Source organism: Filicampus tigris, chromosome 18 (assembly GCF_054856515.1).
Source record: "Filicampus tigris isolate MCC_2025a chromosome 18, RoL_Ftig_1.0, whole genome shotgun sequence".
NCBI classification, from domain to species: domain Eukaryota; kingdom Metazoa; phylum Chordata; class Actinopteri; order Syngnathiformes; family Syngnathidae; genus Filicampus; species Filicampus tigris.
This window is the reverse complement of record NC_141234.1, coordinates 11,195,220-11,208,302: the sequence shown is the minus strand read 5'-3', so window position 1 is coordinate 11,208,302 and position 13,083 is coordinate 11,195,220. Positions and strand designations below refer to the sequence as shown.

Below are 13,083 nucleotides of genomic sequence, written 5' to 3'. Positions count from 1 at the left end.
CCCGGGAAGTTGTTTTCTTCTGACATTTTACTACCCCCCCCCCCCAATCTCGCAGTTGGACTTTCGAACGCCCCCGGGCTTCGACCGGACACGTAACGCTGAGATTGGGAACAAGGATATCAAATTCAAGCACCTGGAGGAGGCCTTCACCTCAGAGCACTGGCTGGTCAGGATCTACAAGGTCAAGAACCTGGGCAACAGGGAGCCGCTCGACCGCAAGCTTCGCAGCATCGTGCCCAAACAGAAGTACACCTCCAAAAAGGTAGGTGCATGCATGCATGTAAAGAACATTCATATTGAGACTTTGAGACCCGGTGAGAGCATCACCAAATTATCTTTTTTCTTTCACGAAAGAATGACATGAAACCTGACATGTTTAGAAGTGCTATCTAGATTATGCCCAATAACTTGATGACGCCATAGTAGGGCTGTTCGATTATGAAAAAAATATTAATCCCGGTCATTTTGGTATTAATTGAAATCACGATTATTCAAACGATCATTTATTTTTGGGTTCAACGCAAGAAAATGTTTAAACGTAAAAGGCACATAATTAGTCTTCCAAAGAAATGTATTTAAGTTAACAAAATGTATTAAATTTGTTATAAAATAAAAGGTGCAATTGTATGATTTCGTTGCGTAAAGAGTGCGTTGAATATAAATGCATATTAATAATCGTTTTTTACGATTATACCAATTTTGTAATCGTGGCGTGTAATAATTGTAATTGAATTTCGACATAGCATTTTTATAGCAAAATAGACCAGGAAACAAGTCAGAAATGACCAGTGGCATGTTAAAGCATGCATTATGTCATAGTGCTCAAAACTGCGTAGGGTTTGTCATTATTTTGATATTTGATCGGCTTAAACCATTTATTTATTTATTTATTTATTTTCCCCCAGAAATGAATGCCATTGATATTTGCACTTTTGTTTATGCACACAGCCTAATCAAATGATGGACAAAGAATTTTCAGTTATACTGTATGTTGCAGTTGTATGTTGCTTGAGTATCTGTTCTCATTTCTGCTGTATAGAAATGAGGAACCTTAATGGTTAATAGCACTTAGAGGAAATCGACTCACCCAGTTTAGCAACCAGGCAAAGCTTGCTTCTGGCTATTTGACACTCCCGCTTGATGTTTACTGTACAAATGAGCCATGATGTAGTGGGAGGTTCGTTGGATTAATTAATCTCATGTGTTGTATTTGCTCGTTTCAGACGGCTAAGAGGAAGCGAGGCTACGTGAAGAACAAGCTGCTCCTGAAAAAAGGCAAGAAAGTACAAAAAAAGTAACCCGACGAACTCTCCTAGGAAAACAAATAGAATGCGAAGAAACCTCTGACAAACAATGAAGAAGAGCACTGGGGTGTGGATTTCTGTGGCACTTGGGCTCAAGCGTTTCTCATTAAGAGCACCCCCGTGTGGCGAGGAAGGTGAAGTGTCAAATTCTGGTTCTCTCCAGAGAACCGTAGTCCATTTTATCTTTGGGGGGGGTGGGGGGGACATTTTGTCTTGCTTCTTTTCTCCACTTTTTTTTTTTTTTTTTCTGAATTTGCTCTTGACATTTTTTTAATTATTACTTTGTACTTGAATGAGGCATCAGGCTGATCTGTTGGTTTGTGTCGATTAAAACTGTTGTGGTACACGAACAATGTGATTATCAGTGCGCGGGGTGGGGTGGGAATGCGGGTTTAGAAAGGGGAATGGGGGGTGTGTGTTGAGGTGTAGGAACATTTTGCACCAAAGAGCCATTGACGTGACCTTGCTCCATGGCACATGTGGACTCCAGAAAAAGTGAGGAAGCGCTCAGGCCTCGTTCCTGACACGTGTACACGCAAGCGTATGCGGTATGGAGGGACGTCACCCACCTGTTTGAATTCATCATCATCATTGCTCACTCTTCCTTTTTCTAATCATTTAAAAACCAATTGGCCTAACATGTAACTGTTATGTAAACATAATGTCAAAGGAGTATAATATATTGGATTCTTGTGCTGATTTTTTTTTTTTTTAAATATGCATTTTTTTTTTTTTTCGCAAAATTTCTTTGTGATTGTTACGGATGTGTTGTTTTTTTCTATGACATCAAATAGATCAGCGAATGCAATAATTCTTTTACAGAGGGCCTTGAGATTTTATGGATGGATTGAATGTGAATTTTTTACAATGCTGTCCACCCCCCAGCCCCATAAATAGCCTAGATTGTACATGTTTTGCTGCTAGGGCTTCAACGAGGCAAGCAACACTATGGAAAAAAGAGGGACAGTCTTCATTAGGCCTCCCGTCCTGCAGAGGGAGCTCAAGTTGAGCGAGCGAGCCCTCGTGCCTCTCATCGACTCACATTTGCCGTCTTCCGTCGTTAGCTCGTTTAGCAACAGGTGCGGAGGTGTAGGAAACTGCATGGGGGGGCTGAAAGGGGGGGAAACTAGACTGACCCTGAAAATACTGGTACAAGTAATACTTTCAAAGAGTATATCATTACGTTTTTGCCTTGCTCTCCCCGCCTATAGGGAAACACACATAATCAACTTTTAATGTTTTCCAGTCGCTCGATCGCTCACTGGCGTGTCAGTGTTGCTGTTTACGGCCACACTCGGGGAAAAGTCAAACAATAACGCAAAGAACTCAAGTAGGACAAGTCTAAATTTACAAAGAAAAAAAACTTTAGGGATGGTAGCGTTTTCAATATTCAGTGTTGTTCAAGAATAAGTTGTAATTTTCCGATTAAAACAAATCGCAGTCAAAATAATTTTACATCAGTAAAGTTATACTACCACAGAAAATTATTAGAATCAAGTCAAACTGGAAAAGTCTATCTGAGGGGGGAAGTTAGTATATTTAGAGTGTAAATATTACAATAAACAAAAATCTTAACGGAAACCAAACAGCTATGTTAATACCAGGAAGAAATATTTCAAGAATGAAGTCAAACTATTACTTGAACACAGTTGATTAATTTAACATTTTGATAAAAATTACAACTTTATCCTGATGTGTTAGTATTTAATATTCATAATGTCACCATTTTCGACGCAGTGTGGCCCTTAAGTCTATTCCTTGCTAGTTAACGTGAACTAGTTCTTCGAGTTGGGAATGACACTCGCGCAAATATCACATCGATGTCTTAAACCGCATTTGGATTTTTATGTTTACTGTAATGAACTTTTTCAAGCAAAACAGTCTTGATTGGCATTGCAAGTTGAAGTTTCTTTAAACCACCTATCATATTTAGAATCAACTAAAGGCCAGTCTCAGATTTCATGTTGGGAAAGTTAACTGTGTTTCTCTTGTCTAAAACACAAAGTTTTCACACGATAACTTCTGAAGGTTTCAATCGTATCTAATGAGGATGCAGTAAGCTTTTTTCTTTTTTTCTTTTTTCTCTCCCAAAGACTCGGAACTGTTCATTACGTTGCCATGTCTGAACACTAAAGGAGATTGTCGAAGCGCACCCCTCAACTGTCGTACAGATGTGATCATTTTGTCACATCTGCATCACTGTTGTACTTTGAAATTTTCTTTCCTCACCAGGGTTCCTTAGTGCTCATCACATCTTTTTGGGCTTTCAGACTATCAACCCGCTTCCTCTTTCTTAGTTTGCTTTGAAGAGGAGAGTACAGAGTAAGCCTTAATGTGATGTGAAGTTGCTTGCCCCCCCTGTGTTATATTTTTTTTAGTAACCAAAACTTCCCTCACTTTTTTTTTTTTGTCTCAGTGCTGTTTGTTCCCGACACTGATTTTCTTTCGGGTGGTTGGTTTGACGCAATCCTCCTCGGCTCTTCTTCTCCCGTTCAGCATTTACACTGTTGCTCTGTTTGTTCAGTCATCTTTAAATATACACTTAAATTAAAACATCTGTGTTGTCATTGTGGCCTCCCCTCTAACAAGTCCATCCGCAGTTTCCGAAAATATGTCCTTGCAGGTTTAGTTGTCCACTGGGTGGCAGCATTAACCCTCGAATGACTGAACACTTCAAGACTTCAACTTTTAACTTCGTGACAGGATGATGGTTGGTTTTTACAAGAATACTCAGGTTTGAAATTTTGTGCCACTTTTATGGTAACAAAACATTGCTAAAGCACAGGTAACATCTTATTGCTTTAGTTGAAAATAATCTGCCCGTAAGTAGCACTGGACTGAAGGTCGTTTTTGGCAGGTTACAGACCTCGTCTTTGAAGGCACAGTGACATCTAGTGGATCTTTTCAGTATAACACCAGCTTCCATGAGCAATTGGGGCTAGTAGAAGCTATTTGTTTACCCCATACTTAGTCGAAACCATTACAAATATACAAAAAAAAAATTGTATAAATGTTTAAAAAGCAATTGAGTAAAAGTGACTAAAAAACCCTCCAAAATTAATTGGGCTTAAGACCATAGTGTCCATTTTTAAGGCATCTTAACTATACCTTGTAATAGTATAAAGTTTTAATTTACATTTTTTAAATTTGGGGATGAATTTAAAAATATATATTTTTAAAATTAAGTATAAAGTGTAGGTTTAAACCCCTTACTGGGGAAAAAATTAAAAGGACATTACATGAATGGTGGTTAAATGTACACACTGTGAGTGTGACTTGGTAGTTTTCCTCCTGTAGTTTCATATTTCGAAATTCTATGTCACAACGTTAAAACAACACTTGACCATCACCAAACACCACGTGAGTTCCGGAAGTAGGTTTACCATGACGGCGCAGTACATCTGTTATTCCATTTTTAACCAATAGGAGGCAGCATTCACCGTTGTCGACTTAAAAAGTACCCCTAACAGGCCAAATTCCATGTTGTGAGTGTCAACTTAATTGCGGCAGCCATTAATAAAAAGGGCACGAGAGGAGAGGAAAGCCTTTTATGTTAATTAAACTATAAATAATACAACACAATGGGAGAGTAAACCATTAAAAATGAGTCTGGATACATTCAAAAGTGCAGACAAAACAATCAATTCCGTTAGGAGTAAAGCCAATGTACAGTCTAAAAACTTCAATGTACTTAACATATTCATTTAATGTAGTACATTTGTATTGGCAATGATATTGAAACTCGTTTGATGTGATCCATTTTCTGCTAGATGACCACCCTGATTGGCAGATAGATCCGTGGATTATAAAAGTGTACATTTACTCTGATGGTAAAAGTGCTTTACAAACAACTCGTTTAGTGTTACGTGAGACCAGTAGAAGACAACATGTGAGAAAACCGCTGACAGACTTCTTTAATGTGAATGTGCAAAAGGCCTTGGCACAGGTGAAAAATAGAGGAGAACTCTAATCCTATATCAACTGTTTACAAAATGTTATTGTCCTTTGTCATGTGGAGAATTCCCTTTGGCACTGTTGCTTGTTTGCTGTCTGTCTCCATGGCAACAGGATTGAGTCCAAATCGCTGCCTTCGAGTTTCAAGAAGCAGCTGCTATAGCCATGTTGAACCCCGTGGCCGCCAGAAGTGATGCGGCGACTTGCCGTCAGGTGGACTTCCACAGAGGATTGTTGTACATCCAGCCGTCTCCCTGCAACATGCGTCGTACATTTGACGTTTGTTCGGGCAAGAAAGAAAGTGAAAACGTGGCTAAAAATGAGTTATCAGTCCAGTGCGTAGCTGTGTACCACGCCTCTCAACCTCCTGCGCACCTGTGACCCTCATCACAGGTGGGTACTAACATGATACATTTACTTGGTTACATTTAAGTAACTTAATTTTTAATTGTATTTGACAGTAATAATTTAACATTGAGTGTTTTTAGTAAGGCGCCTTTTATTACAGGCTACGAGAAGTCATGTCGAACTTGAGAAAGAAAACGTTGCACTTCCTGTGTAATCTCTGCCAAGGGATCCTAAAATTTAAGACAGTTTTTTGTGGCTTAATTTGCCTTAATTTTTAATTAATTGTTAGGATCAATTTGAAGTTGCTTATTCCGATTTGTTACGCACCGCTTGTTAAATACCTTTGGAGGACTACTTTTTTGATAACAGTACTGAAAATGACATCACAACGACCAACCACAACTCAGATTCAGAAAATGGGTCAGCCATGATTGGTCCTTGTGAGCAGTTGTGATGTCATTTTCAGTCGACAGAAAACAAAATGGCCGCCCCCAGAGACGGCTAAAATCGGGTGGATTAACACTTATCCCACAAACGCAATATTTATCAGAATGCCCTGTTTCAACTCGTGGGCTTGCATAGAACATATTCTTGAAAAAAAAAAAATGTTTGCGTTGACTTCCGCTTTAGTTTCCGCAATACATTTTAAATGCATTAAGTATTTTTTCATTTGGTACATGTGCAATGTTTATGTTCACAAATGTTACTGTAGCTTACAATATTAAATGCACTTTGATACAAACTCTGCCTCAATGTTTTCAATGCCTACTGCGCGTACAGTTTCATGAGCGTCTGACTGACCTCTTTCGTGAAATACTTGGGTGTCCAGGCTTTGTTAACAGCTGCTCTCCGTCTCTGATCCGCTCTCTGTTGCTCCTCCAGCCCGTGTTTGTGCTCTGTCGCCTCGTCCATGTTGCCGTCTTTTAGCGACTTGGTCACGTGTTGCCACAACCGCCTAACAAGCGCACAATCCCGTCAACGTCCATCTTGGCACGTCGGTCTGTCCGGTCCTCATACCTGGACTCCGTGCGTCCTTGTTTCTCAAGCGGTCGCAGCTTCTTCCTGGTCACGGCCATCTTGGCCGTGTCGATCACTTTGGTTTCGCCGCTGCTGTAGGTGAACTCCAGGGTTCCGTTCCACTCACCCTGCGCTTTACACACGATGGTGTTGGTCGGGTTGTGTTTCACCTCTGCAGTTACTCTGGGGGGGGGGACAATCGCTTATTAACAAAATATTCATTTGATGAGATTGTCCCTGCAGATCATGACACCTGTGCACTTTGCCGCCATAGAAAGGCTTGGTGTGGAACGTGACGGTGGCCGAGTAGCCGCTCTTGGCACAGTTGATGGAGACTTTTCCTCCCAGTTCCACCCAGGGCACGGTGAGGATGGAGCGGGCGTAGGCCGAGGGCAGCGAGAAGACGTACTCCTCCTCGTGCTCCACGAGACACAGCACGCCTGGCAGAAGGAAAGAACTTACCGTAAGTACCAAAGTTCAACACAACATTGGACGTTAAGTAAAGCCCGAGGCGCGCGACGCACACATTGAAGAAAATAGCAAATCAACCCATGATGCGTTTCGGGCGAACTGATGCCTTTCTGTGTTCTGATATCAAGGCAAGTCATTCCTTCGCCCACACTATTATAAACGCCGCTGACGAGCACATATACACTGCCCCTTTTGTCTCTCGTTAAACTATGAAACCCTTTCTTCGCTTGTGCACCAAAAGACAATGAGGCGTTCGACCAAGATATTAATTGGATAGTAAATGAAAGGCATTTCAAGAAGCCAGTAGTATTACTTATTAAAGTTAAACAAGCTTAGCAGTAGCAATCTTTGGTAATTAGCTACAGTAATAATCTTTATTACAACAGTTAAATCAAACTGCCACACTAATTGAATGCTCGGTGTAATCCGATATGGTTGACAAGGAAAACATTAAATGTTTTTATTGCGCATTAAAAGGAACTCACTATTTGTCATTTGTTAACGGGTAGCTTTTTAGTTTGACAGGTTTGACCACGAGTGGGGCCGCGAACAATCCCCGCTGTATTCCAAAAGTAAGACCAATTCTCACAGGAAAGGGAAAAGGCGTCTTAACGGTAGTACGATAAAATCGGCACAATAATGTAGTTCACGTACATAAGACTCTGTTCTGCTCGACGCTGATTACAAGTGCGGTAGCACAAAGGCAGCAATCAGTTGTGCTTGCGGTGAAGGTCACTAGCATCAGCCACCCTCGCAGATGATTACCCGTTTTGTGTCCTGGCCTGCCGAAAGGGGCTACAGAAAGCATGACTCAGCAGCCAAAACAATTCCATTTGTGTGTCAGGTCTTCTTTCTGCCTGTCTTTATGAAAGGTCATTACAGGGAGTCCTCATTTTACGAACGAGTTCCGTTCCTACACTGGCGATGTAATTTCCGCCTCTGTCACATTTCCCCGTTAGTCGGTTATTCAAATGCGGGGGCAACTCTGACCACTCAATCATGTAAACGGGATATTCAGAATGTTTCAGAAATGGGAATTTTGACTTTAACCCGAATATTGACTGAATGTAAACGGAGCAGGGGACAAAATGGAGGACGAGGCACGGGCGTCGAAACGTCGTAGTACGGCGTAATTCGAGGACTGCCTGTACGAGATGAGCAGTAAAATCCACCCATTTTGTCCAGCTCGTAGGGCGGCCATTTTGTCACTTTCTGTCGACCGAAAATGACATCACAGTTGCTCAGGACTCAGGTAACATCCAATCATGGCTCAGCTTCAGATAATAGGTGAGCCCTGATTGGCCGTAACGCAAGCCCTGAGCAACTGTGATGTCATTTCCGGTCGACAGAAAGTGACAAAATGGCCGCCCCCTGAGATGGCTAAACGCGTGGATTTTGCTGCTTAATCAGGATGCCATGTTTAGACTAGTGAAGGCGCATGGAACATACTACAAAGATTTTGGGGGGGGTTGAGTTCCACTTTGAAATGTCATTTTAGCAGTGCAACGATTAATCGACAACTAATCGATTACACTGGCCAACAGTTTTTTACTAAGATGCAAGTAAACTTTTCTAGATTAATTTTTTGATTTGGAATAAGCTTTTTTTTTTTTTTTTTCTCTCTTTGCTAGCTCTCTCTAACTTTGGTTAGGAGCTCTTTGGTTTCAGCAAAGGTGACGTCAAGGCATTCGTTGGGAACGACTCACCTTCTCCCACCATGGACACTCCGATGGACATTCCCATGAATTTGCTCTTGGTCCACACATGTGCGTTGACACACACCCGCCTCTCTCTGCACTCGCAGTAAAAAGCCGAAACCGGCGGGTGATGGGAAACCTGTTCGGCCACAAAGCGGACTCTGTAGCAGCCTCCCGGTGCGTCGTCGCTTTGCGGCGCATTGTTGGGGCCCCTGCCTGCCTCGCGGGCGGACCCTTGGTTGGCTCGGACCGAAGGCTTGACTTTGTCCCGAGGTACTTCCCAGGAGCAGTGGAAGGTCTCCCCCAGCACGGGGTTGTAGGGCTTCTTGGCAACAGCCCCCTTTCGCCCCTCGTGGAAGGAGGTCAGGTAGTACTCAACAAAGCGGACGATGCGGTCCTCGGCGGTAACGCCGGCTGTTACCGACAGGAACAAGTCCGGATGGGCCATGAAGTTGGCGTACATCTCCAGCAAGGAGCGCTTTTCCAGAATAAACGTAGGCAGCACCACCTAGGAATATCCAGAGGATTAGGAAAAGACTCACTGGTAGGGCTGCTCGATTATAGAAAAAGAATATGAATCGTGTTTATTTTGGTAATAATTGAAATCGCAATTATTCAACCCATTTATTTTTGGGCACAAAACAAGAAAATGTTTAAGCATAAAAAATCTAAAGACAAATAAATGTAATTGTTTTCCTTGTGTAAACAAGTGTGTGTGTGTGTGCATTGTAAATGAATATTAATAATCGTGGGGTTTGTTTTACGATCGTGCCAATTTTTAACTCATTACCTGCCAGACCCACTTTAACCCTAAGGTTTGAAAAAAGTTATTGAATGTGAAAAGATGAATAAATATGTCAACGGCAGTGAATGAGTTAATAATCGTAACTGTAATTGAATTTCGCTTAATTGCACAGCCCTACCTACTGGCATTTTCCATGGAAGACAAGACTTGTGATTGGCATTTATGGCTCAGCGATTCCTCTGCTCACCCGTGTGAGGTCCATTCCCAGTTTGAGCTGGGACAGCAAGTGGAGAATGACGCTCCTCTGGTCATCCAGGACGCCCAGGTCCTCCTCCTCGTTGTCCTCCGTGTCCGTCACTTCCTCACTTTGGCTGATGTCTCCCAGCCCTGCCTGGTGCTGCCCGGACAAAATCAAAACCAGACCATGTTAATGTGTGGTTCGGTCATATTGTTTTCGTGGGAATTTAGCTCCACGCGGTCAACTGAGGATCGTGTCCTCAACTTTCAGGAATTACACTCTTGTATGATTCCTATTCAACCATCCATCAGAATTCTCAATAACGTACGTCCAGCGAACAGCGAACATGATTTGTTTTCATGTGATATTTCTCATGAAGGCCTTAGCTTGGAAAGGGCAAGAGAAGAAAGATAAAGCTTCCTTCTTTCCAGCAATGGCTTTTCATTGCAGTCCATTCATCCATCAAACCACTTTGTCGTAGTACAAACGCTTGTATTTCTTTGGAGCCCCTCATTTGCCTTCAGCCCTGATACACATGACTGGTCAAAGCAAAGTGAGGACGTGTGCTTTGTTTTGTTTCCCGGCATTCAAGCCAAGGCTCAAATGGGAGCTGATGCCTTTGATATCTCCTGCGGTAACGTGACTGAGGCAGGAAAAAGAAGAAAGAAAACGGGAGATTCTAATGTATAATGCACAAAGTGCTCACTAGCCCGTGGGCCACAAAAACTCTCTCTGCCTCACTGCTGCTTATCCTCCATCGCTGCTTTTTGTGCAATACCATCTTTCGGGATCTTATTTTAATGACAACGCCTCTGGAAAGAACAACCAAAATACAAAAACAAGCCAGGATCAAACCGGAATCTGAAATCCCCCGGGTGCCTAATTGGATGGCGCGTGTGGGCAGAGAGGTGGAAACGTGCACGGTCGAAATTTCCGGGACACGAGTGCCTGTCGCCTGAATATTTCATTCTATGCGCGCAAAAAAGCCACGCAGAGCGCACACTCGACACGAAAAGACCCGAGCGCACGTGTGCCGGAGTCCCGTGAGTTGCTTGGGCTATATTTATAGACGCGTGCGGGGAGGGGGAAGGCTGCGAGCGGTCTGTTATGATTTCCAGCGCTTGTAATTAATTAAAAAGGCTCTTGACTAGGCAGGAAATTGCTGCTAAGGGGGTCGCAGCACTTCTGCTGGAGATGTTGAATGAAGTGCTGTCAGCGCAGAATTCCAATGCCTTCCATATGCTCTTGAAATGAGTTAGTATTATCTTTTAAGCATGTTCGTTAATGTCCGTTGTTTGTTAAGGGATTTTCCCCTTAAATTTAGTCTTCAAGTGAAATGCTTGTTCATTGCGATTCAGCTCAGGTGATTGACTTGGCGATTGCGTAACTTGGCTTCAAAAAAATCTTTGTTTGCTTTTGCTATCTGGGCCAACTTAATTTTATTGCCCCATTCAGCTTGTTAGAGACAAGCTAGCCTTGCTCATATTAGAATGGTTGTCCTTAGAAGAGCTTGCGGCCAAGTTTTTTAAAATTTTTTAAAAGAAATCTTTGGCTGTCAAAATTCGTCCTTTTTTTCTTTTGCAATATAAATCAAGCATCTCAGAAGAAATCCACGTTGTGCTTGCTCTCGTTAGATTACCTTAAACTTTCGGATAAGACACTCCTGAATTAAATTATGGGCACCTTGTATAACCTGTGCAATGTTTTATCTTAAGCTAACCTTTCATAAGTTAACCTTTCCCGCTTCAAAATGTGTTGGCTACTAAAATTAACTCATTCACTGCCATTGACGGATTTACTTGTCTTTTCACAGTCCAGCCATTCAATCCCAGGAATTTATCTATTATAATTTTTTTTTCAAACATTAAGGTAAAAAGAGGGTCTGAAAATGTCTGGCAGTGAATGAGTTAACTGCTGGCTTTTATGAAGAAGCCTCAGTGTTTTGGCTGTTTTCGATGAGTTACTGAAAAGAGTGCTCCCCCCGTTACTAAACCATTCGCCCCGTTTAGAAAACATCCAAAAAGTGCAACATGCATGACACGAACAAGCTTTTCAAACACTCACGTTGTCTTGATGTGCGGCTAAATGCTTGACCTGCATAACACTGGACTTCATCTCCATAAAAGGGCAACGACGACAACAAAAAAAGGAAGTAGGCTCAAAACCGGCAACCCCCTTTAACAGGATCAACGTCAAAGTTGTGTCTCAAGCTCCGGTAAGCACCCATAACAACACATCTTCGCCTCTTCGGTCTTGAGTCGTGGTAGTGAGCAGCTGCTGTGCCCGCCACCCACCCTGAAAAACAAGGAAGTGGTGAAACAAAGCCCAGGGCAACGTCCCAGTGACGTCTCCTCCTGCTTCTTCCCATCATCCCGATGCCGAGTTCCCCCGCATGCTTGATACTTCCTCCTCCTCACTTCTGCCCTCCCCTCTATTTTCTCTCCCGACATCACTATTCCTCCTCCTCCACCTTGGATTCTGTATCCCCCCCCCCCCCCTGCCCCTCCCTCTTCATTTGGTTGACTCCTCTTCACTGATTTAGGGGCTGCCATTGCTAAGAATAGAATAAGCCTTTCTTAGTCCCGTAATACAGAACTTTTTTTTTTTTTTTTTTGCCATTACAAGCCTGCTGTAAAACATTTTGTAACGGTGAAGGCTAAGAACAAACATTTTAATATTCTGAACTGTCATGTTTTCCTTCCAGCACAATCTTTTCTCACCACGGTTTCCTTCATCCTTTCCTTCCTCTGCTCATTCCTGCTCCCCGTTACATCATCGCCACCCTCCCTACCCCAACGGTCTCCACATCCATTCCCATGTTTTCCTTTTGCTACTGTTCACACACTTGCTCACTTTTCACCAAGGCTCCTTTTTTTTCTTTATCTGTCCAGTTTGCAAAGCACCACGGTAGCCAACATGAAGTCATCTTTCTCCTCTGGCTCACTTCCACCTCCATCCATCTTTGTGTGACTTTTGATGTGATCAAACGTGTTTGAAGGGGGAAGAGGATTTGCTGTTGCAGCTTTTCGCGGCTCCGCTAGATAAAAACGATTCCAGTACTTTCCCCGGGGTTGAAATGTCAAAGCAGCAGCTGGTTTAACAGGCTTCTATGGCTGACATTTCTTATCATGTGATCCTCAAATGGGTGACATTGGTTGTGAAGTTGTTCGCATAAAGGAAGGGATTATGAAGCAGATCTGGTCTTTTACTCTTGAATGATAAAAGGTGCTCCATTTTGAAACCTGATAGTCACACTCTTTCGCTGCCTGCGATCCTTGAGCAGAGTAAATGGTGCAGCTAATGGAGAAC

General features: G+C 42.6%; 2 protein-coding genes across 2 annotated transcripts in view; one reads left to right on the top strand and one right to left on the bottom strand.

The window, feature by feature from the left end:
* Positions 1-1,694, top strand: part of stt3b (STT3 oligosaccharyltransferase complex catalytic subunit B) — a 48,906-nt gene extending 47,212 nt beyond the window's left edge. Inside the window, exons 15-16 of the mRNA XM_086014109.1 lie at positions 56-262; positions 1,224-1,694. Of these exons, the coding sequence (XP_085870235.1) occupies positions 56-262; positions 1,224-1,298 (282 nt within the window). The 3' untranslated portion in view covers positions 1,299-1,694. The remainder of the gene's footprint in view (positions 1-55; positions 263-1,223) is intronic.
* A 3,144-nt stretch (positions 1,695-4,838) lies between these two features.
* osbpl10a (oxysterol binding protein-like 10a) overlaps positions 4,839-13,083 on the bottom strand; it is a 38,550-nt gene continuing 30,305 nt past the window's right edge. Inside the window, exons 8-13 of the mRNA XM_086014110.1 lie at positions 9,784-9,933; positions 8,801-9,299; positions 6,877-7,063; positions 6,624-6,806; positions 6,408-6,561; positions 4,839-5,512 (exon numbers count right to left, since the gene is read on the bottom strand). Of these exons, the coding sequence (XP_085870236.1) occupies positions 5,468-5,512; positions 6,408-6,561; positions 6,624-6,806; positions 6,877-7,063; positions 8,801-9,299; positions 9,784-9,933 (1,218 nt within the window). The 3' untranslated portion in view covers positions 4,839-5,467. The remainder of the gene's footprint in view (positions 5,513-6,407; positions 6,562-6,623; positions 6,807-6,876; positions 7,064-8,800; positions 9,300-9,783; positions 9,934-13,083) is intronic.